This window comes from Orcinus orca, chromosome 12 (assembly GCF_937001465.1).
Source record: "Orcinus orca chromosome 12, mOrcOrc1.1, whole genome shotgun sequence".
NCBI lineage: Eukaryota > Metazoa > Chordata > Mammalia > Artiodactyla > Delphinidae > Orcinus > Orcinus orca.
The window spans coordinates 50,607,041-50,634,909 of record NC_064570.1 but is presented as its reverse complement, the minus strand read 5'-3'; the positions used below and the strand labels follow the sequence as shown (position 1 = coordinate 50,634,909).

Below are 27,869 nucleotides of genomic sequence, written 5' to 3'. Positions count from 1 at the left end.
ATTTAGTAAAAATATTTAAAAGATTGATATTATCAGTGTTGGAGAGGCTAAGGTAAAAAGGAACTCTCATACATTCTACACTCTAAAGGAATATCTGGCAATAAGGTTATCAAAAGCCCTAAAGAAGTATATACCTTTTTAACTATCATCTATTCCACTTCAAGAAATTTAGAAGGAAATAAACTAAAATTAAGTTTATAAAGTATAAAAGGGTGGTTACAGGTATAGTTCATAGCTGAAAACATACACACATAAATGTCCATCAATACAGTACTGAAAAGATAAATAACAGTACATCCATAGAGAGATACTATCTAGACACTAAAAATATTTGCTGTGGAAGATTATCTACCTTGTACTGTTAAATTAGAAAAACAGCTTTCAAAGCTGTATGTATAATATAATCCTATTCTTTGTAAATAAAAGTTTATTATAAGTAAAAATATAGAAGGTAAATCATCTTTTTTTTTAACATCTTTATTGGAGTATAATTGCTTTACAATGGTGTGTTAGTTTCTGCTTTATAACAAAGTGAATCAGTTATACATATACATATGTTCCCATACCTCTTCCCTCTTGCGTCTCCCTCCCTCCCACCCTCCCTATCCCACCCCTCTAGGTGGTCACAAAGCACCGAGCTGGAGCTGATCTCCCTGTGCTATGTGGCTGCTTCCCACTAGCTATCTATTTTACATTTGGTAGTGTATATATGTCCATGCCACTCTCTCGCTTTGTCACAGCTTACCCTTCCCCCTCCCCATATCCTCAAGTCCATTCTCTAGTAGGTCTGTGTCTTTATTCCTGTCTTACCCCTAGGTTCTTCGTGACTTTTTTTTTTCTTAAATTCCATATATATGTGTTAGCATACGGTATTTGTCTTTCTCTTTCTGACTTACTTCACTCTGTATGACAGATTCTAGGTCCATCCACATCCACCTCATTACAAATAACTCAATTTCGTTTCTTTTTATGGCTGAGTAATATTCCATTGTATATATGTGCCACATCTTCTTTATCCATTCATCCCATGATGGACACTTAGGTTGTTTCCATCTCCGGGCTATTGTAAATAGAGCCGCAATGAACATTTTGGTACATGACTCTTTTTGAATTATGGTTTTCTCAGGGTGTATGCCCAGTAGTGGGATTGCTGGGTCATATGGTAGTTCTATTTGTAGTTTTTTAAGGAACCTCCATACTGTTCTCCATAGTGGCTGCACCAATTCACATTGCCACCAGCAGTGCAAGAGTGTTCCCTTTTCTCCACACCCTCTCCAGCATTTGTTTCTAGATTTTTTGACGATGGCCATTCTGACTGGTGTGAGATGATATCTCGTTGTAGTTTTGATTTGCATTTCTCTAATGATTAATGATGTTGAGCATTCTTACATGTGTTTGTTGGCAGTCTGTATATCTTCTTTGGAGAAATGTCTATTTAGGTCTTCTGCCCATTTTTGGATTGGGTTGTTTTTTTGTTATTGAGCTGCATGAGCTGCTTATAAATTTTGGAGATTAATCCTTTGTCAGTTGCTTCATTTGCAAATACTTTCTCCCATTCTGAGGGTTGTCTTTTGGTCTTGTTTATGGTTTCCTTTGCTGTGCAAAAGCTTTGCAGTTTCATTAGGTCCCATTTGTTTATTTTTGTTTTTATTTCCATTTCTCTAGGAGGTGGGTCAAAAAGGATCTTGCTGTGATTTATGTCATAGAGTGTTCTGCCTATGTTTTCCTCTAACAGTTTGATAGTTTCTGGCCTTACATTTAGGTCTTTAATCCATTTTGAGCTTATTTTTGTGTATGGTGTTAGGGAGTTATCTAATAAGGTAAATCATCTTAATGGTGGTTACCTTTAATGATGAGATTGAATAATTTTTTTATACCTTTTGTATCACAATTTGTTACATTAGGTAGGAACTGTTAAACAAAGACATAAATGAATCATAGGAGACCTAATCAAACAAAACTGAAGTGACCTATTTTCAAATACAGAAAGAAAACATTCCGTGTGTTTAAGCTCTCTTGATAGGAACCTAGCTTAAATGTGTTTATTTGGAGTTTCCAGGATCCATTTCCAACCTACCTCCTTACTTTTATCACCCTAGTATTTCAAACAAAATAAATCCCCATATCCCACAGTCCCCTAAGCTTTTCCCACCATTATGCTTTTGCTCTCTTGGGTCTTTCAACCTAGAATTCCCATTCCCCATTGCTGCGTATCCAAACTATATTCATCCTTCAAGACTCAACTCAAATTATGTATCCTCCAAGAAGCAATCCTTAACCCTTGTTAAGATGATCAATGGGGAGATCATGGTAACAGTCACAAAGAAGCACAAACCATGACCTTCCTCCTCTGGCTAGTTGCAAACTCCTTGAGCACATGGACAGGATCCTATTCAGTTCTGACTAACCTCAGAGTAACAAACAGAGATGGCACTCAGATGCAAATTTCTTTCTATCTGACCAAATTAATGCTCTAAACCTTATTAAGGGCATAATACTACAAGCTGCTTTCCATACTATCTGTATGCCCAAAGACGAAGAGGGAGGCCTACCTGGAATACTCCCACTTTTACCTGGCTATCTAGGGAGAGGTAGTTAAGAACATAGGCTCTGGAGCAAAAACTACCTGAAGTCAAATCCCAACTTTACCACTTATTAACTTAGAGATCTTGGCAAGCTGCTTAGCCTTTTACAATTCAACTTCCAACTTTTAGGGTGGGTCTGAGAATTAAATAAGATTAGGTATGTAAAGCCCCTAAAAGGTGCCTCACAGATAGTAAACAACCAATTCATGGTAGCTATTTGCTGTTATTAGTAACTCTAACCCAAGTCTCAGCTTTCAACTAGGACCTCACTTACAAGGAAATCTTCTCTATCTCATGCCAGTTAAGAGCCCTCCCTCTGTTCTTTCATGGCACACCCTCCCCGCCCCTTACAACCCTTATTAAATTCTATTATCATCACTTGTTTACTTGTTAGTATTTGTTACTCAGGTATATCAGCGCCTAGTATAATACCTGACACATACATAGCACACAATAACTACTTATTTTATGAATAATGAAAATAATTTAAAACAGTAACTTTTGACTCAAACCCAAAGTTTGCTAATACCCTCAATATGCTAAAGAACACTTGAAAATATATTTTATTTCCACACAAACTTAGTAACTCCACATTTTGTTTTGTGAACTTCCCCAAAAGGCTACAAAGCTCAAAAAACAATGATGAAAGTAAAATTGAAAACCACTAAAGTAAAATTTTAAAGCAAACAAGGGTAGAAGAGAAAGGGAACAAAACACCTAGAACACACTACACCCTGTGTTAGATGCTCTTCATGTAGCATCTAGCTCTCTGAGCCAAAGAATAAAGGGAAGAGAGAAGAGGTTAATGACAGAATCCCCAGGCTGATGAAAACTACCACAACCAATAAAACCACGCTCTAATTTCCTGAGAGCCATACCAAAGGTAGAAACATAACAGATTACATCATACTGTGCCCAATTTTTTAAAAACATGTTTGGTTTCTCTTAAAAGACAAACATTTTCCCTACATACGGCTTCAGTAATTAAGTTGAGGTCTTGTGTTTTTTCTTTTAAGCAACTTCCAGAAATTAGAGTATTACACAATGACTACTTAATTTTGAAAGAATGCTTCAAGGTTAAGTAGCAAAAAGGTTTTGATGGTTCCTGACCTTATCTAAAATTTTACCAGTATTATTTAATTCTTCCTTATTTAAACATGCATTAATCTGTACTTCTATTTAAGTAAATCTCTTTACTAATTATTAAAGAGAACATCACAAAGTTGGGTTTTTTTCTTGAAAACTGAGGTTCAGATACCCACAATGTGTTGACCAAGGCCCAAAACAGAAGAGACTGGAAAGCCAAAAATATCTGCCTGCTGCCTCATAAAAGTTTAATTTAAAACGAGAAGCAAGGACTTCCCTGGTGGCGCAGTGGTTAAGAATCCACCTGCCAATGCACAGCACATGGGTTCGAGCCCTGGTCCGGGAAGATCCACATGCCACGGAGCAACTAAGCCCATGCACCACAACCACTGAGCCTGTGCTCTAGAGCCCGCGACCCACAACTACTGTGCCCACGGGCCACAACTACTAAAGCCCGCGTGCCTAGAGCCCATGCTCCGCAACAAGAGAAGCCACTGAATGAGAAGCCCACGCACCGCAACAACAAGTAGCCCACACACCACAACGACAAGTAGCCCCTGCTTGCCGCAACTAGAGAAAAGCCCGCGTGAGCAATGATGACCTAATGCAGCCAAAATAAATAAATTAAAAAAACAAAACAAAAAATGAGAATAGCAAGGAATACATAGTGAACATGAAACTACTCTTGTAAACACTAATTTTGCCTTTTAGTTTCACACCATTGAAGAACTCTTAACACCAAAGCTAAGATTTCCCTCCCTCTACAAAAGAACTAATCCAGGCACATATGTTGAAAACTATCATCATCATTTAAACCAATTTTTCTTTTTTTTTTTTTTTTTTTTGCGGTACGCGGGCCTCTCACTGTTGTGGCCTCTTCCCGTTGCGGAGCACAGGCTCCAGACGCGCAGGCTCAGCGGCCATGGCTCACGGGCCCAGCCACTCCACGGTATGTGGGATCTTCCCGGACCGGGGCACGAACCCGTGTCCCCTGCATTGGCAGGCGGACTCTCAACCACTGCGCCACCAAGGAAGCCCTAAACCAATTTTTAAAAATAACTGGATCCACTTTTACTAATATCCTCTGCTAGGTCTTGCCCTCCTATCTACTGGATAGATATATGTAGGTAATTCACAGGATATAGTCCTCCAATAATGGCAGCTCTTTCACTTCCTCTCAGTTTCATCTGTTACCTGTAAATTGATGACTTAGGGTGAAGGTCCAAAGCCCAGGCTAACCAGCATACCCGACAGCCTCAAAAAATCAAAGACACCTACTCAAACATGCTAATGGCCTGTTTAAGCAGATGGCCCTGCAAAAATAAAGGGTAACTAGGTTCCTACTCCACCACCTCTTGCTGCAGGAACTTGGTCAAGTTACCTCATCTTCTTAGTCTCAGTTTCCTCATCTGAGAAAAAGCAAAAATATCTACCTTAAAGTTAACATAAAACTAATGAGATAAAATATAAAATCCTAGCACAGCCCCTGGCACACAGTATGTGCTCAAAAACTTCAATCACCATGAAATGCAAACTTGACCCTGTCACCTCCATGCTTTCGATAACCTTTTAAAGATTCCTCCATAGTCTTTAAGACAAAATTCAAATCCTGACACAAGATATACAAGATCTTCCTTCAAGATTTGACTTCTCTTTCTCCCCTCCTCCCCCAAGTCAGAAGTACACTCTCTCTCTTTTGAACTTCTAAACCATTCTCTGTTCAGACTGTTCTCAAATTTACTAATCACATCTTACCCCTACTAAGGTTACAATTTCTTTACAAACACATGTTTTTATTCATCATTATACCCCTATTTTATATGATACCTAGCAAAGAGTAAGCACTAAGTATGTTTTTTACTGAAATCAATTACTTACTTTACTGTAGGAATAATATTTGGCTGAGGTTTTAATAACCGTAAACGATACCACATACATCTTCCATATACTTTTCTGATATTCTTTAATCGATTTTGCTCTGTCAAAAGAAAGAAAAATAAGGTGATAAGTTCAACGATTTCCACAGTGAAGGCAAAACCAGAGTTAAAACCATACTAACCTTCATTATCATGCTAATATTATATTGGAACAAAGTACTCTCTACTTAAACTTTTAAGAAAAATTCACAAGATAGGCTAAATTTTCTACCACTTAGAACAAATGATCTATCTGGAAAATTTTATTCAACTACCAGGCAATCATTTTTCATGTGAGACTTAACTTCTAACTGAAAAAATTAAAAACTGACTTGAACCCGAAATATTTAGTTATATAATCAGTAATTTCTGAGAATTTCTCTCCTCCTTTCCCTTCTGCTATAAAAGTAACAAAAAGTGCAAAATAGTTGGAACGTGCACTTTATTAAGGAAGCCAAGCAGAAATGATAGTCTTCAAATATGAAAATAATTATGTTAAATGAGAAAAGTCACCCAAACCCTTAAGAAGTTAAAATAGGTTTATATAAGAGTTATAACAAAAGGTATTATTTTAGTCCCCAGGGAAAAGTCTGCAATTCAATTAAAAAGGAATTAAACCAAAGCCAACATATCATATACTGTTTTACTAAGCTCACTACAATCACTTGGTTTGAATAACTCTCCCAAGTTAAAAAAAAAAATTAGGTAAGTTTTAAAATAAAAATCTACCTTTTCATGAAGATGGCATATAGAAAGCAAAGAAAGAAGCCCATGCCACTCCAAAGCCAAAGACAAAAACAAAAGCTTGGAAGGCCAAGAAGGCAGTGCTAAAAAGCATCCATATCCACACACACACAAAAAGAAGATTGCATGTTACCCACTTTCTGGGTGGCTCAAGACACCCCGAAGGCAGCCCGTTTATCCTTGGAAGAGCGACAAGCTTAACCACTATGTCATCATTAAGTTCCCCTTGAGCAGGGAGTTGGTCATGAAGAAGACAGAAGACAGCAATACACCTGGGTTCATTATGAATGTCAAAGCCAACAAGCACCAGATCAAACTGTCTATGAAGAAGCTCTACAACATTGACATGGCCAAGGTCAACACCCTGATCAGGGCTGATGGAGAGAAGAAGGTATGTTCGACTGGCTACTGACTATGACGCTTTGGATGTTGCCAACAAAACTGAGATCATCTCAACTGAGTCCAGCTGCTTAATACTAAATAAAAATTTTTTCACAATATTAAAAAACTACAAAACCAAAGTCCTTAAATGAGATCTCAGGTAAGTAAAAGAACTTTGCATATAATAGAATGTTCCAAAGCTGCCATATAAGAAGCCCACCAACCCTGTTATCACCATGCTTCCAGGAGAGAATCCACATGAGAGAGCTATGTGGCAGGAGGTATCAGAAACAGGTGTGGTGAAGAAGGATCCATGTAGGGGGAGGGGTGGTGGCAGAAAAGGAGACTGGTAATATGCAGGGAGAATTATCAAGTAAGTTAATATATTAAGGATAACTGCAGTCAGTTTTTCACTGTCAGAGAAGGGAGTTACATATGTGAAAAATTAGAAAACATGAAGTAACTCTGTGGTATTAGAGTGGAACTGAAGATATGAGTAAGAACTAGTTAATATCTTTTAATATAGAAATATAGATGTAGATCTATACACATACATACACATTCTCTAACTCTATTAAGTGAGCCTAGGAACAATGACATCTCAATAGCAGTGAGCACACCTAGCACTCAGATCTTGATTTCTAAATAGCATTCTCTGCTAATGGGAACCAGAGATCCAAGTATCTTCCCACAAAATATTACAAAAGGGAAAGAATGATTTTACAGTGGGGAAGTGTGATAGGCTGAATAATTGCCCCCTGTCAAGATGTCCACCACATCCTAAAACCCAGAACCAGTGAATATATTATCTTACATGGCAAAAGGGACTTCACAGATGTGACTAAATTAAAGATTTGAGATGGGAAGATTATCCTATATTATCTGGGTGATCCCAATATAATCACAGGGGTCCTTATAAGGAAGCAGGAGGGTCAAAGAGAAGATGATGTAACAATGCAAGCAGAGGTTGGAGTGATGTTCTTTGAAGATGGAAGGAGAGGTCACAAACCAAAGAATACAGGCTGTCTCCAGAAGCTGGAAAAGGCAAGGATTCTATTCTAAACCCTGCAGAAAGAACCTGCCCTGCCAACACAATCACTAGCCCAGTAAAACCACCCTTGGAAGTCTGGCCTCCAAAACTATAAATTTGTGTAATATTAAGCCACTAAGGTTGTGGTTTGTTACAGCAATGATAGGAAACTAATACAAAAAATCTGGTGGACAACATTTTCAGGTGATCGGTGAACATCACCAGCAATGAGACAAAATGCAATCATATACCATCTAACAGAATGCAATGAGAAGAACACAGAATCAGTTTTGTGAAATTCTTCTCTAAGATACATAACCTGAATCTAATAATGAGAAAATACCAGACAACCAAAATTCAGGTCCATTCTACAAAATAATTGGCCTATGATCTTTAAAGTCAAGGAAAAACTAAAGAACTGTTCCAGACTGAAGGAGACTAAAGAAACATGTCAACTAAATGTGATGATGTGTGATTCTGAAATGGATCATATGCCATAAAGGACATCATTGAGACAAGTGACAAAACTTGAATAGGTCTGAAAATGAAATGGTAGTAATGTAAATTTTCTGATTTTCACAGTTAAATTATGGACACTTTTGAAAACACCACGGGTGATTTTTTAATCTGGATTTCATTAAATTAAGTCTCCCATTTTAAGTATGAAACCAAGGAAACATGTTATAAGAACATGCTGAAGTCTCTATTAACCACATGGCTTGATCTATTCAAAGGAATAATATTCTCCCAACGTTTCTGTCCAAGAGAAAGTACACATGGTTTTCAGCCCCCAAAGTCTTGCACGACGTATACACGCACCTTGTATGCCTCACTCTTCCAATCCAAAATTTATATCTTAACCTTTTAGCAGAATAAAATATTTAAATAATCTGCTAATAATAGTAAGTACTATGGGGTATAGTTTACACAGTAACACAGTAATATCCAGCACCACTCAATATTCATAGTACACATTCCAAAATTCTATACTAATGACCTCAAGTCAAAGTAACTATCAAAAGTAAAGTCCTTTGGGCTTCCCTGGTGGCGCAGCGGTTGAGAGTCCACCTGCCGATGCGGGGGACACGAGTTCGTGCCCCAGTCCGGGAAGATCCCACATGCCGTGGAGCGGCTGGGCCCGTGAGTCATGGCCGCTGAGCCTGCACTTCTGGAGCCTGTACTCCGCAAAGGGAGAGGCCACAACAGTGAGAGGCCCGTGTACCACCAAAAAAAAAAGTAAAGTCCCTCCACAAGGAGGGATGGATTGGGACTTTGGGAACAGCAGATACAAACTATTATATATAGAATAAACAACAAGGTCCTATTGTGTAGCACAGGGCACTATATTTAATATCCTATAATAAACCATAATGGAAAAGAAAAAAAAAGTAAAGTACTTTGAGAGTTTTTTAAAGGCACTTAGAATAAAAAGAAATTCATTTATCAACTTCTAGTTTATAGAATTACTAGTTTCATGGCCAGCAAAAATTACCTAAGTAATGTCATTAACTTATAATATAGTTTTTAAAGAAATTATTCACATTTATAGAAAAGGGAAATTACAAGGTCATAAAACAATTCTGTGATTTAAAAAAAAATAACAACATATGATGATTGCTCTCAGCAATCATGAAGTTTGTATGTCCACGGGAGTAGTCCAGGCTTGGGGGCAGGTTATTATGGTTGTGCTTCACAAGCTATACAGTGCCTTTGCTAAAACAGTCATATCCACCTGTAATGCAGAATGATCTGTCAGTCTGTAATATAACTGAGTGAACCCCCCTTAGCACCATATTCCTAGAACCTAAAGAGCTGAAAGAATGTTAGCCAGATCCGGTCTTCAAACCTGTGTGCCTGCTTACTACAAAAGAATTTTTTAAAAATCATGTACCCTCGGGCTTCCCTGGTGGCACAGTGGTTGAGAGTCTGCCTGCCGATGCAGGGGACACGGGTTCGTGCCCCGGTCCAGGAAGATCCCACATGCCGCGGAGTGGCTAGGCCCATGAGCCATTGCCGCTGAGCCTGCGCCGTCCGGAGCCTGTGCTCCGCAACGGGAGAGGCCACAACAGTGAGAGGCCCGCATACCGCAAAAAAAAAAAAAAAAAAAAAAATCATCTACCCTCTTGTAGAGTTCTAATTTGACATCTAAAATTTTCATCGTAAGTTTGAAGAGTTGCAAAAGATGTTGTTTCTGACATAAGTTGATATTTTAAAATAAAATAGTTTCATTGCTTTTAAATGTACCAATGAAATCTAAAAATCATAATGGCAATTTCATATCCACCATCATCCATTTACAGAAATTTATGAACAAGCTCTTCATTCTACTTCCCCCACATAATTTTATCCTAATGTAATATATTTTTATCCTGGTAAGTCATTTCTTATAATACTGACACATACTTCTTCAAGTTAATTTGTTTTATTCCCTGTGACTATTTTTCCCAAATTTTTATATTGAAAATTTTCAAGCCTTCAGAAAAGTTGAAAGAATATTACAATGAACAATATCCTTCACCTAAACCCACCAACTATTAACATTCTGCAACTCTTGGCTTTATCTCTAGTTCCTTCTTTCCCTCCCTCTCCCCTTTTTTTAGAATAAGTTGCAGACATCAAGACACTTCACTTCCAAATGCTTTGGCACGCATGACCAAAGAACATCAGTAATTTCACCACAGTGAAGTTTAACACATCCATAAGGTTTTTTATGTGCTAAAATTTCTGCTGCTACTTTTATCCGTATGTGTGTGTGTGTTATCAAGGCAACATAAATATTACAAATTGATAAACTACTAAAATAAGAGTAAAATAGCTGTTACGCTTTCACTTATAAGCAACTTGTAAATATCCCATATGTTCAAAGAGTTGAAACTCTAAACACTGAAACTTAGTTTTAAAAATAAAAAGTACACTGTTGTCAATAATGGCACAATGTTAGGTAAAATAGCTTTATCTTTTACTTTAAGTATGTTTTTTCAAAACTTGGAAGTTGCAGATTATCTTCAGTTATTCAATTTATAGAAAAAACATGCTCCATAACCTAACTGACAAAGGCAGTCCTCACTGTTAAACCAATCAGGCAAACCAAACTTGGTCCAAAAAGTCTGACTTCATTTTTCAGTTCAAATAAATATATCAATATATTTTGAGGATTATAAAAATCACTGAGAAATAAATTTTAGAATATACCTTGCAAAATAGATTACTAAAATTAATAAAGCTAAATGATATAGAGATAACATAATTTACTTAAAAGAAAAAAATGTACCACACTTCTTTCTAAAATTCAGTGACTCCTAAAAACTATTCCTAAATCCCTTAAGGGGTCCAAGAAAATAGTACCAAGAATCAAAAGGTTATATTCAATACCCCAAAAAGTCTAGAAGACATTATATATCAGTTTTCTAGCTACCCAAAGTCTCTCTGCAGCTAGTTGAGAATATATTATTACCTCAATGTGATGACCCTGGCTCACTCGTTGTTGGGACAATTTCGTTCTTTTATTTAAAAAAACAGGAAAACACGTTCACTGTAATAGTGCAGTTTGGTTCCTAGAATACTTCAAAATAGAAAAGGCATGAAAATGATCATTTGGAAATGAAAAACTGAGAATTCAGTGCTCCAGACCTCCAAAACTATCGCTTACCTAGTCACCCTAATCTCAAAACAGACTAAGAGAAACTAAAGCTTCTGTTATGCTCTTAACCTGAATCTGAATAGTTAGCCATAGTGTGTCATTCTCAAGGCCAGGTCAGAACTGTTTGGATTTGGGATAGATAAGACATTTAACGCTACTCACCATCACTACCACCCAGTGCACACAATCACAGATTACCTAAATTGGAAGGATTTCAGAAACCTGGGTTCAGTTGCCACCTACCCCCCTATGCATACCCTGGCAACAGAGAAGGAAACCCAGAAAGCAGCTGAAAATGTTTGGATCAGAGTAGAACCACCCCACCAGAACCAAAGTTCATAATCCTCAGGAATGCCTAAGGATTATATAAGTGCAACGTAAGTGCAAACCAATACAAACCAAGTGGTTCAAATAGATTCAGCTGGTGCTTGACTGGACAGCAGCATACAACTATACCATATGCTTACCCACCTCAATTTTATTTTCCCTTTAGAGTACTGAAACGAGTACTATAGAGCAGTTTTTCAGCTCAGCACTATGGATTTTGGACTAGGTAACAGTTGTGGGGAGCTGCCCTGTGTATTAGAGTATGTTTGGCAGCATTATGGTCTCTACCCACTAGATGCCAAGAGCACCTCCCCACTGGAGACAATATTAAACACACACACACCAAAACACATGGCTATAGCGGGGTCATGGAAAGCAGCTGAATGCTATGGCCTGAAGACAAGGGACACAGGGAGAAGAAAGGAAAGGTTGGGAGAATAAACAGAGGTGATAAGGCAACAATTCTCTTTTTCCATTCCCCTACAAGTATCCTTCAGGCAAAGAGAATCACTATATATTTGAGTACTTATGAACACCTTGAGGGAGGGGGAGGTTGGGGAGCTTGATTATTTTAAAAGAAGAAAAAAGCCAGACAACAAAAAAAAGCTGGAGGAAGAAAGCCCACAACAATCTCAATTAATAGTAGTTTAGCACACTTCAGAGGTCATCTGAAGGCAAAAATATTAAGATATTCCATAATTATCCCTGGGGGTATATCTCACAATTACAAGTGTTAAGCTGTCATTGTAAGCAACCTTTGTAAAGACCACTTAAAAAATTTAGCAAGTGGCTACATTATGGAGATTAAAAATATATACTTACAGGATGATCAAACACCTAATGTTATATAATACTGCACTTGTGGCTTGGAATAAAATTTCCAGTGATGGTATCATATTCAGAGCCCAAAAGTGCTATATCACAAACGTAGATGAAACATATACATTCTGAAAAACTGTTAGATGACTCCTAAAATAGCTCTGGTGATCACAAAGACACTGAGGTTGAATACATGAGGAGTTTGAAAATAATTGTTTCCTGAAATGTAAGGGGATAAAATTGTATTTTTAAGTACTATATTTTACAGTATATGATTTTTAAATATTTTAAGTAGATACGACTTCATCCTTTAAAGGGTATATATCCATGCTGGCCAAAAAACTTTTTTCACCTCATTAAGAAATAGGAGACCTTGTCAACTTCTCTGCTTAGAAACTTTCAATAGCTTCCAACTGCACCTAAAATAAAATCTAAGCTTCGTACCAGGCTTACAGACATTATCAGCATCCCAGCTCCCTCTCTGACTTTATCCCTGATTCTTCTCCTCACCTGCCACACTCTTGCCACTTTGTTCTTCTCTGTTCCTGGAATATGTCCAACTCTTTCTTCCCTTGAAGACTTTGAACACTGTTTCCCCAGCCTGAAACAGGCTTTTCCACTCAAATCAGATCTTTGAATGGCTGGCTCCCTTTTGTCACTCAGCTTGAAGAAACTTTCTCAGGAAAATTTTCTCTGAATATTCTACTTCTCTACACAGTATTTATCACTATCTGATTTTGTTTGTTTATTTGTTTAGATGTCAATCATCTCCCCCACACTAAGATGTAAGCTTCAAGAGAGCAGGGATCCTGTCTACATTGTTCACTCCCATATTCCATTGCCTAACATAATGCCTGGCAAATAGTAGGTGCTTAACAAATATTTGTTGAATGTTTTAATTACCTCATTTAGACCTCCCAACCACCCTGGGGGTACGTATGTATGGATGGATGATTATACTTCAAAACAAAATGAAAAAACCTGAGGCTCAGTGAGGTTAAGTAACTTGCCCAAAGTTACAGACGGTACCAAAGGAATTGCAAATAACCACTAAAGAATACAGATGAGACTTGTGCCCAGGTTTAAATTCATAGGCCTGTGCACATAATCACTTTAACTGTCTTTCCTAATCAAAGAATAGTTAGATTGCCTTGACAATTCTCAAAAGCAGCTAAAATATATTATGTCCCTATTCTCATTAACTTAACCAGACCAGACTATATCTCCGAAGCAGAAAATGTAATACGAAGAAATTCAAGTCAAAATATTTAAGAACAAGGAGTAGCTAAAAACAACTGATTAGATGACACCTCTAAACTTCTGAAACAGAAGTTTACAGACCAGGGATTCCCTGGCGGTCCAGTGGTTAGGACTCGGCGCTTTCACTGCCGTGGCCCGGGTTCAATCCCTGGTGGAGGAACTAAGACCCCGCAAGCCATGCGGCGTGGCCCAAAACAAACAAACAACAACAAAAAAAAAACAATAAAAATTTATTTTAGGGCTTCCCTGGTGGCGCAGTGGTTGAGAGTCCGCCTGCTGATGCAGGGGACATGGGTTCGTGCCCCGGTCCAGGAAGATCCCACATGCCGCGTCCGTGAGCCACGGCCGCTGAGCCTGTGCGTCAGGAGCCTGTGCTCCACAACGGGAGAGGCCACAACAGTGAGAGGCCCACGTACCGCAAAAAAAAAAAAAAAAAAAAAAATTTATTTTAAAAAAAAAGTACTACAGGGCTTTCCTGGTGGCGCAGTGGTTGAGAGTCCGCCTGCTGATGCAGGGGACACGGGTTCGTGCCCCGGTCTGGGAAGATCCCACATGTCGTGGAACGGCTAGGCCCGTGAGCCATGGCCGCTGAGCCTGCGCGTCCAGAGCCTGTGCTCCGCAACGGGAGAGGCCACAACAGTGAGAGGCCCGCGTACCGCAAAAAAAAAAAAAAAAAAGTACTACAAATAAAACCGCCACAAGGACTTCAGTATTAAAGAGTGTGGGACAAGGCAATGTAGCACATAAATTTGAGGGGGAGGGGATGGTAAACCAGTTCTTTTTCGTTTGTTTTAGCTCAATTTGCTACAGAAGTGTCACGATCCAAAAGAAAAGCAAACCATCCCTCATATCTGTAGGACACAGGGGTTTTTGTGAGCCATTTGTCTCTAAGCCAGAAGATAATACTAAGGAAAGAAGGGGAGTCTCAACTGCAGGAACGATTCATTTCAAGCTACATTTCTTTTTTTTTTTAACAGATTTTATTTATTTATTTAGGCTGCATCGGGTCTTAGTTGCAGCATGCAGGATCTTTTGCTTCGGCACATGGGCTTTTCTCTAGTTGTGGCGTGCAGGTTTTCTCTTCTCTAGTTGTGGCGCGGGCTCCACAGCTCGTGGGCTATATAGTTTGTGGCACGCAGGCTCTCTAGTTGAGGTGCACGGGCTCAGTAGTTGTGGCGCGCAGGCTTAGTTGCCCCACAGCATGTGGGATCTTAGTTTCCCGACCAGGGATCTCAAACCCGCGTCCCCTGCATTGCAGGGGAGATTCTTTACCACTGGACCACCAAGGAAGTCCCTCAAATTACATTTCTTAAACTGAACTAGAGGTGCAAGATAGTGGAGAATTCTAAATGAACTATAGTGTGCTGCAAATGGGTCCCCGAGAAGGATGCTATGTCTCCTTAGCATACTCTCAAACATGACCCAAGACCCTATTAAAGGGTCCTCTCTACCCTGCCATCTCATCAGCCAACAGCACAGCTACTCTCTTAGCTACCTTACTCTTCATCCATTCCTCTACCATTACCACTCTATTTTTCTTTTCACCTTTATCTCAAGTGATAATCCATAGCCCAAGTCAAAGGTTAATTATTTCTAAGACAAAACAAGAGAAAAAGAAATAGAGAAACTCAAATACTGTTACAGTAAAGAAATACTAGCTTTAAAAAAAAAAATGGCAATTTAAAACACAAGGATGGGGTTTCCCTGGTGGGGCAGTGGTTAAGAACCCGCCTGCCAATGCAGGGGACACAGGCTTCAAGCCCTGGTCCGGGAAGATACCACGTGCCGCGGAGCAACTAAGCTCGTGCACCACAACCACTGAGCCTGCGCTCTAGAACCCACGAGCCACAACTACTGAAGCCGGTGCACCTACAGCCTGTGCTCTGCAACAAGAGAAGCCACTGCAATGAGAAGCCCGCATACTGCAACGAAGAGTGGCCCCCACTCACCGCAGCTAGAGAAAGCCCGCACGCAGCAACAAAGACGCGACACAGCCAAAAATAAAAATAAAATTAATTAATTTAAAAAAAAAACACACAAGGATATATGTCCCACTGGGACCTTAAACACTACATACCCCAAAGTAAAGACAATTCACTGAGCTGAAAGGGCCTGCAGACATAAGAGGTACAGAGAATGTCTTCCTCCTTCTATGGCTATGATTGGCTCATTCCATCATAGCCAATCTAGCCAAAGATTCTTTGAATAAGCTTTTAGACATTAATACAAATTCATACAGTAAACTGAACATATACATAAGAGCAGAAGGAAGAAAGTATTCACCATTCTGACACCCAGATAAGAATCAATAATAACATTTTAATGTGTTTCCTTTGTAGTCCTCTTTCAGAGAACATCTGGGAAGGAGGAAGGAAGAAAGGAAAGTTGGCAAGGTTGAAGTTACATACTCAGGAAAGACTTCTCTACGAACAAGATAATTCCAGCAACTAATTTCTAGGGGCAATGTGCTTCCCTCAATCAGAGGGCTGTGGGGCTGCTTCAATCAAGGCCCTCAAGAACACTTCTGCAGTAATGATGACATCTACTACTTCTCCCCAGTGCAGCAGATGCCCAAGAGATAGTTTCTCAGACAGAAGAACAAGCAGGACATACAAATGCTAATTTAAGGGCAGCACTCTATAATGTACCAGCGTACAAACTGACAGACACAAACACATAAAGCTAAAGTTTGTGTTAAAATCACATTACCTGTAATTTTTAATTTCTAAATATCTCCCATGTTTAGAAACTCAATGTAAACATCATTTAATGACTACTAATAACCAAATGAATTGACACCATAATATACCTACCATCCTATAATTAGACATACAAATTGTTTCTGATTTTTTGGTATTATGGGCATTTAAATAGGATGTTCTGAGACTCAATTTCCAACGCAGGGGTGGGGAGGGTCCCCACACCTTCGACAAGTAATTCTTGGAATACCAGCTAGGTGTCCGAAAATTCAACTCAGTTCTGACACTATCTACCCAGAGTTAGCATCAGACTCCACAGGTTGAGGGCTCAGTCCCACAAGACTGTACATCCATGCCCCCCAACTTTAGATGCCAGTCGCAAGCCCAGGTTATAGACTGGGCGGTTCCAACCACCTCCTCCTTTGGTTTGATTAATTTGCTAAAGTGGCTCACAGAACTCAGAGAAACATTTCACTTACTATATCACCGGTTTACTATAAAAGGATACAACTGAGGAAAAGCCAAATGGAACAGATGCATAGAGCAAGGTTTGGGGAAAGGGTGAGGAGCTTCCATGCCCTCTCTAGGTGCACCTCTCTCCCAAAATCTCCATGTGTGCACCAACCCAGAAGCCTCTCTGAACCCTATCCTTTTGGGGTTTTATAGAGGCTTCATATAGGCACGGTTGATTAAATCACTGGCCATTGGCATTTGAGCTCAATCCCTAGCCCCTCTACCATCCCTGGAGATCAGGGGTAGGACTGAAAGTTCCAACCCCCTAATCACATGGTTGGTTCTCCTGGTGACCAGCAGGGTCTCTTTTCAGTGCTTCCAAAAGTCACCTCATTCACATAACAAAAGATACCTGTATCACTCTTAACACTTAGGAAATTCCAAGGATTTTGCAAGTTGTGAGCAGGAACTGTGGACAAAGGCCAAATATATACAAGAACCATACATCTGGTCATTCAGATGACCAAAACATATTTTTATAAGTCACAATATCACAGTATCTTTCTTTGGTCCTATGAGTATTCAGAACTATATCCTTAGAACAGTGTCCCAGAAGTGGAATTACTAAATTTAAAATTTTTAACATTTTTATAGCTTTCTTCTAAAAAAGGAAGTAGGACTATACATTCTTTTCAGCAGTTGGCATGAATGGCACCACCATTCTTCAGCAGCCAGTATTAAATCCAATTTTTACTAATCTGTACTCAAACTCTTGAAGGCAGACATTGTTGTCATATACATAATCAGCCCTGCCCTTTCCAGTTGCCAAGAATATAGCAAGCACTACATAAATATTTGTATAGAATGTAGAGAACACCTTTATTAAATAAATATTGGTGGGTACCTACTATGTGCCTGGATGTTTCTGGACACTGATACAGCAGAAAACAAAACAAAAACCCCTGCTCTCACACACCATACTTTCTAGCAGAGGAGAAAGCAATAAACAAATTAAGTAAACTATATAGTATATTAGAAGATGATAAGTGTTATGAAGAGAAATAAAACAGAAAAAGGGAAGAGCTTCTTTGAAGGTAGAAAAAAACTTAACAATTTTAAATAAGGTGCTCAAAGAAGGCAACACTGAGAAGATGGTGTTTGAGCAAGGACATAATGGAGATGGGGGAGGTCGTAATGTGGCTACTAGAGAAAAAGCATTCCAGGCATAGGGAGCAGCAACTATAAAGGTTCAAAAGAAGTGTGCCTCATGTGCCCTAAGAACAGCAGAGCAGCTAGTATGACTGGAATGGAAGAAACAAGAGAGAAAGTATAAGAAATGAAGTCAAAAAGCTCATGAAGGACTTCACAGGCCACTCTAATGACTTTAGCTTCTACTGTGATTGAGATGGGAGAGGCTTAAATGGTTCTGAGCAGAAGAGTGACATGGGCCAGCTTCAGTTCTAAAAGGATCACTCTGCTACTATTTTGAGAAAAGACTGCAAGGAGTAAGGGTAGAAACAATGAGACTAGTTGGAAGGCTAATGATAATCCAGGCAATAAAACAGGGTGGTGGTGGTGGTGGAGCAATAAGAAATGGTCAGACTAGATATAATAATTTGAAGGTAGAGCCAACAGGACACACTAAAAGTCTGGAAGTGACATATGAGACAAAGAGATGAACCAAGAATAACTCTAAGGCTTCTTGCCAGAACAGTTGAAGAAACAGATGTGATTAACTGAGATGGAGAAGACTATAAGTCAAGAAGGTTGGGGAGAGGGGAGACAGAAATCACATCAGTATTTTGCATATTAAGATGTCTATTAGATATGCAAATGGAAATGTGGACTCGGAACTTACATATACAGAAGTCTGGAGTTCAAGGAAAGAGTTCTAGACTGGAAATATAAGTTTTTATGAGTCACACAGCTGATATTTAAAGCCATGAGACCAGATGAGATCACCATAGGAATAAGTGTGGATGGAAAAGAAGTCAAGGACTCAGCCTTGAGGTATTCTAAAATTAAGAGGTCCTCACTAGTAAACTATGCTCAATAAATTATCCCACAAAAATAGAGACTACTCACATGTCTAGAGCCAACTGATTTTTGAAAAGGCTATTGTTCATTCAATGAAAAATGAACAGTCTCTTCAACAAATACTGCTTGAAAAACTGGATTTCCACCCCTAGGAATATACCCCAAAGAACTGAAAATAAGAACTCAGACATTTGAATGCCAATGTTCACTGCAGCATTATTCACAAAAGACAAAGAACAGAAACAACCCATGTGTTCATCAACAGATGAGTGAATAAAAATGTGGTATATCTGTACAACGGAATATTATTCAGCCATAAAAAGAATGAAGTTCTGATACATGCTACAACACGGATGAATCTAGAAAACATTATGCTAAATGAAATAAGCTAAACACAAAAGGACAAATATTGTATGATTCCACTTATATGAAATATCTAGAATAGGCAAATTTACAGAGACAAAAAGTAGCTTAGAGTTTACCAGGGGCTGAAGGAAAGAGAGAATGAGAAGTTATTGCTCAACAGGTACACAGTTTTATTTGGGATGACGAAAAATTTTGGAAAGATGATGGCTGCACAACATTGTGAATGTAATTAATGCTAATGAACTGTACATTTTAAATGGTTAAAACTACAAATTTTATGTTTTATATACATACTACCACAATAAAAATTTTAAAAGGAAAGTAATATATCAAGTAATATCTCAAGTATGTCCCTTACCTTCCTATTGCTACCACCATTGTTTGGGCCCATATTATTTCTTGTCTGCTTCTCAATCTCTATACTGTCTCATCCTATGAGATGTTATTACATTAACTTGCACATAGCACAGTTGCAAAAGTGTTCTAAAATGTTCAAAATGACACACTGTCAACCAAATCACATATACACTCTTCAGCTGAACATATAAGGTTTTCTATATGACTTAATCAAGTCTTCTGGCCTTTTCTCACACTTTTTCACTCTGGGAACTCTGCTGCAACTGGTTTGATCTGTACTTTAAACATGTTTCATGCTTTCCAGGCTCTACACTTTTGCTCATGTGACTTCTTCTTTGCACCTCCTCTCTCCATTGCACCCATTAAATCCTTCTCATCCTTTAACAGTCCAGTCAAAATCAACTTACTCTGAAGAGCCTTTTCTCACCTCTAGATACCCACTACCACCCCCAACTAGATGCAAATACTTTATCCAACTAACTTCCATAGCACTTGCTTTCACTTCTCTTACACTTTCTTTGTTGTGCTTTGGATATAATAATTTGTGTATCTGTCTAATCCTAATTCTCCCACCCCATCCAGATTATAAACTCTATCAAAAGACTATATTTACACTGCATTCATCTTTGTACCATCTGCTGCTCCTAGTACAGGCAAACAGTGAATGCTCAATCAATAACTACTAGATTTAACTAAAGAGGCAAAAATCTAAAGTGAAAAACATCTGGAATCTACACAAGAAAATTCCTTCATCCATACTGACAAATATAATTCCAAAATGTAAGGAACACCTTATGTTACCAAACCCAAGTTTGGGTTTGCTCACCTGCCACAGCAAAGCCAATTTACTGACGCTGGGTTGTGGTGAAGGAGAGTACAGCATTTACTGCAGGTGCCAAGCAAGGAGTAGGGTAGTTTATGCTCAAAAGACCCAAACTCCCCAACTGTTTTCAGGCAAGGGTTTTTAAAGGCAGCATCTGGGGGTGAGGGCTGCAAGTCACCACAGGGTTGGGGGCGGGGGACAGGTCTTAGTTCCTGAAGAACAACTCCAAGAGATCCTTCAGATAGTTCTGTATATCCCTTGAGGAGGAACTAGGACTCTGTTTTATCCCTGAACTATTGTCATTACTTTTCTTGTTTAACTGCTTTTCCTTTGTTTCTGCATTCCCTCACTTCCCTACTTAGTAGCTACCTATGCCTACTCTTTGGAACTCAAGGAAGGCCTAGGAGACTAAAGTCTTTTTCTACAAACAAGAAATGGGGGACATGGAGGGGCTTTTGTACCTGGCAGGGTCCTGCTTGGTTTCAATCCCCCTTTCCTTTGATACTCCTCAATCTTGAGGGGAACAGATATGGGACAAGAAAGGGAATAATGTTTTGAATAGATAGGTTAATCATAAACTCGGCAGAGGAACTCGGGGTTTAGGGGGACTTGGTTTCGCTTATTAAGAGAATGAACAATAATGCCTTTCAACAATGTGACGGTGAGATGGTGTAACAACATTTGTCATGAACAGAGTCTGGTAATGGGACGTTTTTTTAAAAGGAAGTCTGAGTACAATATGGATATATTTGTTATGACCTGTAAAGTATAATTAAGGGAATGAACATCTGAAAATTTTATTTTATATGAAAGTAAGCCTATCTTTGTCTTTCAGGTTCTCCAAGATCAAGCAAGAATGCAAGATGGCCTTTAAAAACAATTTTATAAATGCATTTACTAATCCAATGTCTGTCACCGCATTTATAAAACCTAAATGTTGTACTATAATTCATACTGCCAAGTTTCCTCTATGACGTGGGACTTAAATGTGTATATGCTCACGTCTGATACCTTTTCTGTCCAGACAGAACCCAGAGGGAATGACTACTTTAAAATGACTCAAACTTCTCAGATCTCTAATACCCCTTCAAAATCTAAAATCTTAGGAAGACTATATGTTCTAAGTGGAATATGAACATTCATAAAATATACTCCTTTGAACACAAAACTGATAACTAGCTAGTTTTTTCTGTTAAAAAATCCACTCAACAAGAGATTGAGATAACTCTACTGTAATTAGAAATTATCTAGATAAATCAATAGATAAAGCCAACATTTCATTTTAAATAAAAATGTTCATCCCCATCCTTTTCCCTGCACTCAACCCTAAAACTGATAAAAGTTAATATGTTATTATTGGACCAATCACCAAACAGCTTTTAAGAGGAAGAGAAACAAAACAGAAATGAATGAAAAATTCAAAATCTGCACTCCAGGGCTTTCCTGGTGGCACAGTGGTAGAGAGTCCACCTGCCGATGCAGGGGACACGGGTTCGTGCCCCGGTCCGGGAAGATCCCACATGCCGCAGAGCAGCTAGGCCCGTGAGCCATGGCCACTGAGCCTGCGTGTCCGGAACCTGTGCTCCGCAACGGGAGAGGCCACACAACAGTGAGAGGCCCGTGTACCGCAAAAAAAAAACCAAAAAACAAAATCTGCACTCCACTCTCTCATTCCCTCCACGGTACTTATATTCCACAAACAGCCCATGCTATCTTAGAATTCTCGTTCTAACCTGCTCATTCCCCTATATGCTGACATCTCAAAGGACTAATAAGCCTCTGAAATGGATTCCTTCTCCATCTAGTTTTTCCCCACCCAGACACCACCACCTCCCACCAAACCATTCTCCACTCAAAGCTCCACAAAAGCAAAACTGACCATGTAAATTATCCTACTTAAAAACCTCCATTATTTACCCAATAACTTATAGGATGAAGTATAAAATGGTTGATTTGCTCCTAAGTGCCAATCACATTAAATCTTTACCACTTACTGAACATCTCCACGCTTTTGCATATGCTTTCCCCTACAACTGGAATGCACTTCTCCCATTTACCTTTTAAGACCTATCTCAAATCAACTCCTCTACATTAAACACCCAAATCCCCAAACAGAATTATTCTCTCCTTCCTCTGTGCTCCCACAGCACTTTCCACTTATCATTTTAATACTTATTATAATGTGTTATAGTAATTACAGGAGAGAGTATAAGGTAGTGGCTAACAAGAGAAGCTTTGGCATAAGATGGATTTGGGTCCAACACTCAATCTTCCACCTAGTAGCAATATAGCTTTAGACAAGCTGGTTACCTCCTCTAGGGCTCAATTTTCTCATTAATAAAATTGGGATAACACTTGAGTCTAGTTTAAAGTGCTATAGTGAGTGCATTCAGCACTACCCATCCTTGAGGCTAGTCAACATTCAATGAACAGCAGCAACGCTGAGGTGAGGATCACAATTATCTGTCTAAGACTGGAGGAGGATGTGGGGTCTCCCCCCAACAAGAAAAGGGACTATGTCTAAAGTCATCCCAAGGGGATGCACACACCAAAATGTTTAATCACTTCTGGGTGATTTGGGTGATGGAATTACAAGCAATTTTTGTTCTGTTCCTTTGATCTTTTCTGCACTGAGTATATGCAACTTACTAAGAAAAAAGCTATAAGCCCTTAAATACCTGATCCATTGGCCTTCCCTCGTGGCGCAGTGGTTGAGAATCCGCCTGCCAATGCAGGGGACACAGGTTCAATCCCTGGTCCGGGAAGATCCCACGTAGCTCTAGAGCCCGCGAGCCACAACTACTGAGCCTGCGTGCTGCAACTACTGAAGTCCATGTGCCTAGAGCCTGTGCTCCATAACAACAGAGGCCACCACAGTGAGAAGCCCACGCACCGCAACGAAGAGTAGCCCCGGCTCGCCACAACTAGAGAAAGCCCACGTGCAGCAACGAAGACCCAATGCTGCCCCAAATAAAAAAATAAATATAAAAAAAAAGCTTTAAAAAAAAAAATCTGATCCATCACCTAGAAGCAGCATCTAGCACAAAGTATTATGCTCTATAAATACTTGCAAAATGAAGAAAATTCTACAGCATATTTAGTTTTACAAGCAAGCATGTTTATATGCATTTATTTCTTTGCTTCTCATAATCACTTCTTGGGTAGGTAGGGCAGGTTATTATTATCACCCCTAGAAAATGAGGATGAGAGTTCAGAAACAACTAAACAGGGACTAGACTGGAACTTAAAACCAAAACTTCTAACTTCAAATACAGCGTTTTTTACTTTACTACGAAACACTAAAAGTGAACTCCTACTCACATTCCCAAGTCAGAGAGCTAAATCACTTGTACACTATTTGAGAGGGAGCAAGCAAAGAAGAATAAAGGAATGTAACTTTTTTTAAAAAAGTTTCATTAATCCTTTCAAACAATGGGGGAAAAAATCTGAGTACATAAGTGTACCAAATCAAACTGTTCCACAAAGTCTAAGTAACCAGCAAAAACAGCAGGAGCTAAGAGCCCCAATATGTGTCAGACACTGTTCTAAACATTTTACATATATCTATTTTATTAATTTAATTCTATAAAACAGATAACTACTGTCTCTAGTTCACAAATGAGTAAACTAAAACACAGAAATTAAATCACTTGCCTAAGATAACACAGTAATTGGCAGATCCAGGTTTCAAAACTTGGCAGTTTTGAAAAAGTAAGATCAAGGAGTCAAAAAAAAAAACCTCCAAAATCTGGGGAAAGCAGTGATATATTTTATCTCAATTCAAAGGATCTATAATCCTTAACTTATGGAAAGAATAAAAGCCCTCTCTGGATTATTTGAATTTCTAATAATTAGAAACAGTTATTTTCTCTTGTCAAATATCATTATAAACCTATTAAAGTTGCTTTAACAAAAATATTCTACTTTCAACTACAAGAATTTTACAGCCCTATTCTACAGTAAGTACTTCTTAGCTTTGTAAAATAAAAAAGCTAAGACATTAGAGGTTTTCTTGTTTTCAGGAAAGTGCACATATCAAAAGAAATACACCACCTCCCAAAATGACAACTCCAACAAAAGACCACTACCTACCTTAGCAACACTACTCAAACCTAGTTACAATTTACAATTACATACGGACTTTTAAAAAACCAATACATAGCACCCACTCCAGACCAACTAAATCACAGTATCTGGTGATGGGTCTAAGTGTTTTTAAAAGGTCCCCCAAGTGATTCTAATGAGTAGTCAGGTTTAAGAACCACTATTCTAAGGAAATCCAAACCCTCCATATTATTACTTCACACAGAGCTTTTGCCCATAAAGGTCTGAAAAAGTATTCAGTCATCTTATTCAGCCAATTTGCAAACAACCAAGAGAGTAAGATAAATAGGACCCTTCAACTACCAAAAGGGGTATTAATTATAAGCACACTTAGCCCAACGGATTAGACAAAAATCAAGGCAAAAGGATTCCAATGATAATGTTTTGGATAACAGAGTAACTTCAATTAACACGTCAAATATGCCAATGACAAAGCTATTTCTATTTGTCAAACCCTACATTTTCCAATCTGAAATGACGCCATACTTTGTGATGGACTCAAGAGCCCAACAATTCCAAAAGAGCAACATTGAAACAACTGTCACCTTGAAACTGAAAGCCCCCAAATGTGTCATCTTTTAAAAAAGCTAAACAAAGATTAAACTCAACTTTAATGTTGTACAATTGCTGGGTAAATCTTTTTATGCTTTCATATAGAAGATACCCCTGAAAAGTCAATATTGCCATAAGAACTCTGAAATTCAAAATTACACGCCTAGATGTTTGCAGGAACATAATTTGGTGACTCGGACTGATAGAAGGCTACTTATAACCTTTATTCATAGTCATATTTTGTTGTTGGGATATTAATTTGATTATTGGTGCTGTTTTAGACCCTTAAAGGCTTGTTAGGGTAGGCACTATCTTTCTAAAATTTGAAAAACTCTGTAGCATACCTGTCCTCAAGCGTTTTGAATAAAGCATGTGGATCTGTAGTAGTAATTTTGAATAACACAACAGGATATTTTAATATTTGATTTTTGAAGCTTACTTAGTTTTCCTGTGAAACTGTAAGTAGCTAAAAGCACTGAATCAGTCTTAAAGCATAACAAGTTCCGATTTGATTCCATGTTTCACTGGTAACAGTGTCCCCAAAATACAGTATACCACCTGGACAACTCAGACTCCCACCACACCCAACTTGAGAGAATCTGTTTACTCAAGTTAGCATAGCTCTTGTGAAACAGAAAGCCTTCCCTAAATGTTCTTACTCAAAAGCTACTTGTTACTGTTAACGCTACCACAAACAACCTACTAAGGCCTTGCAGTTCTATCGGTTTTAAGAATATCACCTGCCATATATCCTAGTAGAGTGCAACAAACGGAATCCAAAACCCAAACATAAAATGCCTTGCAAAGAATCTAAATAATTCTGTGTTCTAATCCGATGTTGTTTAATGTGAAAAGATTCAGAACTAAAAGCAAACGTACCAGCTACCTCACAACTGGACTACCTAGAAGACTTAATCCTTCCTTCATACTTGCACTTTTTCCGCCATAAACAGGAAACTCCAAAGAAACGGAAATAGAGAGAAAAGCCTAATTTTTCCTAAGGGGAATAACGGCATTGCTTCCAACCCCCCCCCCCCCAGTGTGAGTGAACAAATGAAAAAGCAACGGGGGAAAGGCACGGGGGGAGGGGCGGTTGGCGAGCTCAGATGGAGTCCTATACCTGCCACCCAGCTCACACGGTGCCCGAAACATCTGTAACGACCGCTGCAACAGGGAAACTGGGCTGTGGGGGTAAGAAGACCGTGGCCTGGGGGCTCAGAGTGGAGCCTGCACGCTCGGCTTCCTCCTTGGCCAACTCTTCTCTCACCTCCCAATTCCCATCCTCCCTATCCCACCCTGCTCCCTCCGTAAAGAAAAATACCCAATAAAACTGGAGGCAGAGAAGACAAAGAGGCAAAACGAGGCTGCAAGGAGCGTCCACAACAATGGGGGACAGGGTGCAAAGCGAAACTCCCGAGGAGGACAATGAAGGGGGTGGAGAGGAACCCGGAGAGGCACAGAGAGAAACACCGCCGATTTCGGGCCCCGCCAGCGGCGGACGCCTGGACTTGAGGCCCGGCCGCGCGGGCGGTATCACCCCGGGCGCGGCGGGCTGGGCCGGAGCGGATGGGAACGGCGCGGCCCGGTGGGGCCGGCGGAGCCTGCGCGTGTCCACGGGCTGCTGCCGGCAGGACTCACCGGCATTCTGATCTCGGGGCCAGAGGTAGTATGTGGCCGGGATCACGATGAGCCCCACGAAGGAGGTGAGGAAGTAGAAGAAGGTGTTCCCGCTGTCATCGTACTGGAACTGCTGCCCCGCCATGGCACCCCCTCCTCCGCCTCCCTCGTCTCACCACCGCCGCCACGACCCCGCTCTGCTTTCGAGCTCCCAGCGCCCCGGCCGCGTGTGGCGTAGCTCCTACGCCGCCGCCGCCTCTCCTCCCCGCCCCCACGCTACTCTCACGGACCCGCCGCCGCCACCGCCGCTGCGGTCCCAGCTCTCGCGAGAAGAGATAGCTCCCTCCCCGCGCGGTTTTTCCCTCCTCTGCCCCCCGCCTCTCCCCAACCAGCTCGCAGAGAGAGACGTGGCGCGCGCAGCCGAAGGATTCTGCGAGCTCCCGCCCTTAGCCCTGCCCGCTTAGCCTCAGCTCCGCCCCTCAAGCTCTGGTAGACCCTCCCTGAAGGCCCCGCCCCTACCCCTAAAGTCCCTCCCCCTCCCTCCTCAGTTTCCTTTCCCAGGGTCCAGCTCCGGGTCCTGAGGGTCGGTTTACAGGGTCCCAGCCGAGGCTTCCCGGCCGAGCAGTGGGCGCGGGCGGTTCACCTGACTGCGACCGGGTTCGCACCCATTCGAAGCAGCGGTGAGGCTTCCTTGCCTCCCCTGTCTCCCATCCCTACCCACCCTGTCCTGCACTCTCACTTTTCAATTTCCCTGGTTGATAAGAATGTTTCCTTAAATTCCGGATCCGCTCCTCCAGTTTGGAAACACTGGTCGGTCAGAATAGGGCGCGGGAGCAGGGCGGTGGGGAGGGATGGTGAGGGGTTTGGCTGTAGGGGTTTTCTGGCAAAGCAACGTTTGCTATTAAGAGACTGCAATCTACATTGCGCCCATTTTGCAGATGGAGATTCCCCAAGCCGGTAGAGATGGTCACCTACCTATCCCAGAGCTAATAATATTTATAGCATTTTCTTCGACACAGGCAGTAGGCAAAGACTTTTATTGCTTTAAATCATTCAATGGTCTGCGAACCCCT

At 40.0% G+C, this 27,869-nt stretch overlaps 1 protein-coding gene and 1 pseudogene across 2 annotated transcripts in view; one reads left to right on the top strand and one right to left on the bottom strand.

Moving 5' to 3' along the window:
• SEC63 (SEC63 homolog, protein translocation regulator) overlaps window positions 1-27,103 on the bottom strand; it is a 69,101-nt gene extending 41,998 nt beyond the window's left edge. For both annotated transcript variants that reach the window (XM_004264754.4, XM_049695301.1), the window contains exons 1-2: window positions 26,818-27,103; window positions 5,550-5,649 (exon numbers count right to left, since the gene is read on the bottom strand). In XM_004264754.4, coding sequence (XP_004264802.1) covers window positions 5,550-5,649; window positions 26,818-26,941 — 224 coding nt within the window. In that variant the 5' untranslated portion in view covers window positions 26,942-27,103. The remainder of the gene's footprint in view (window positions 1-5,549; window positions 5,650-26,817) is intronic.
• LOC105748961 (60S ribosomal protein L23a-like) lies at window positions 5,741-7,835 on the top strand (annotated as a pseudogene).
• Window positions 27,104-27,869: the final 766 nt, after the last annotated feature.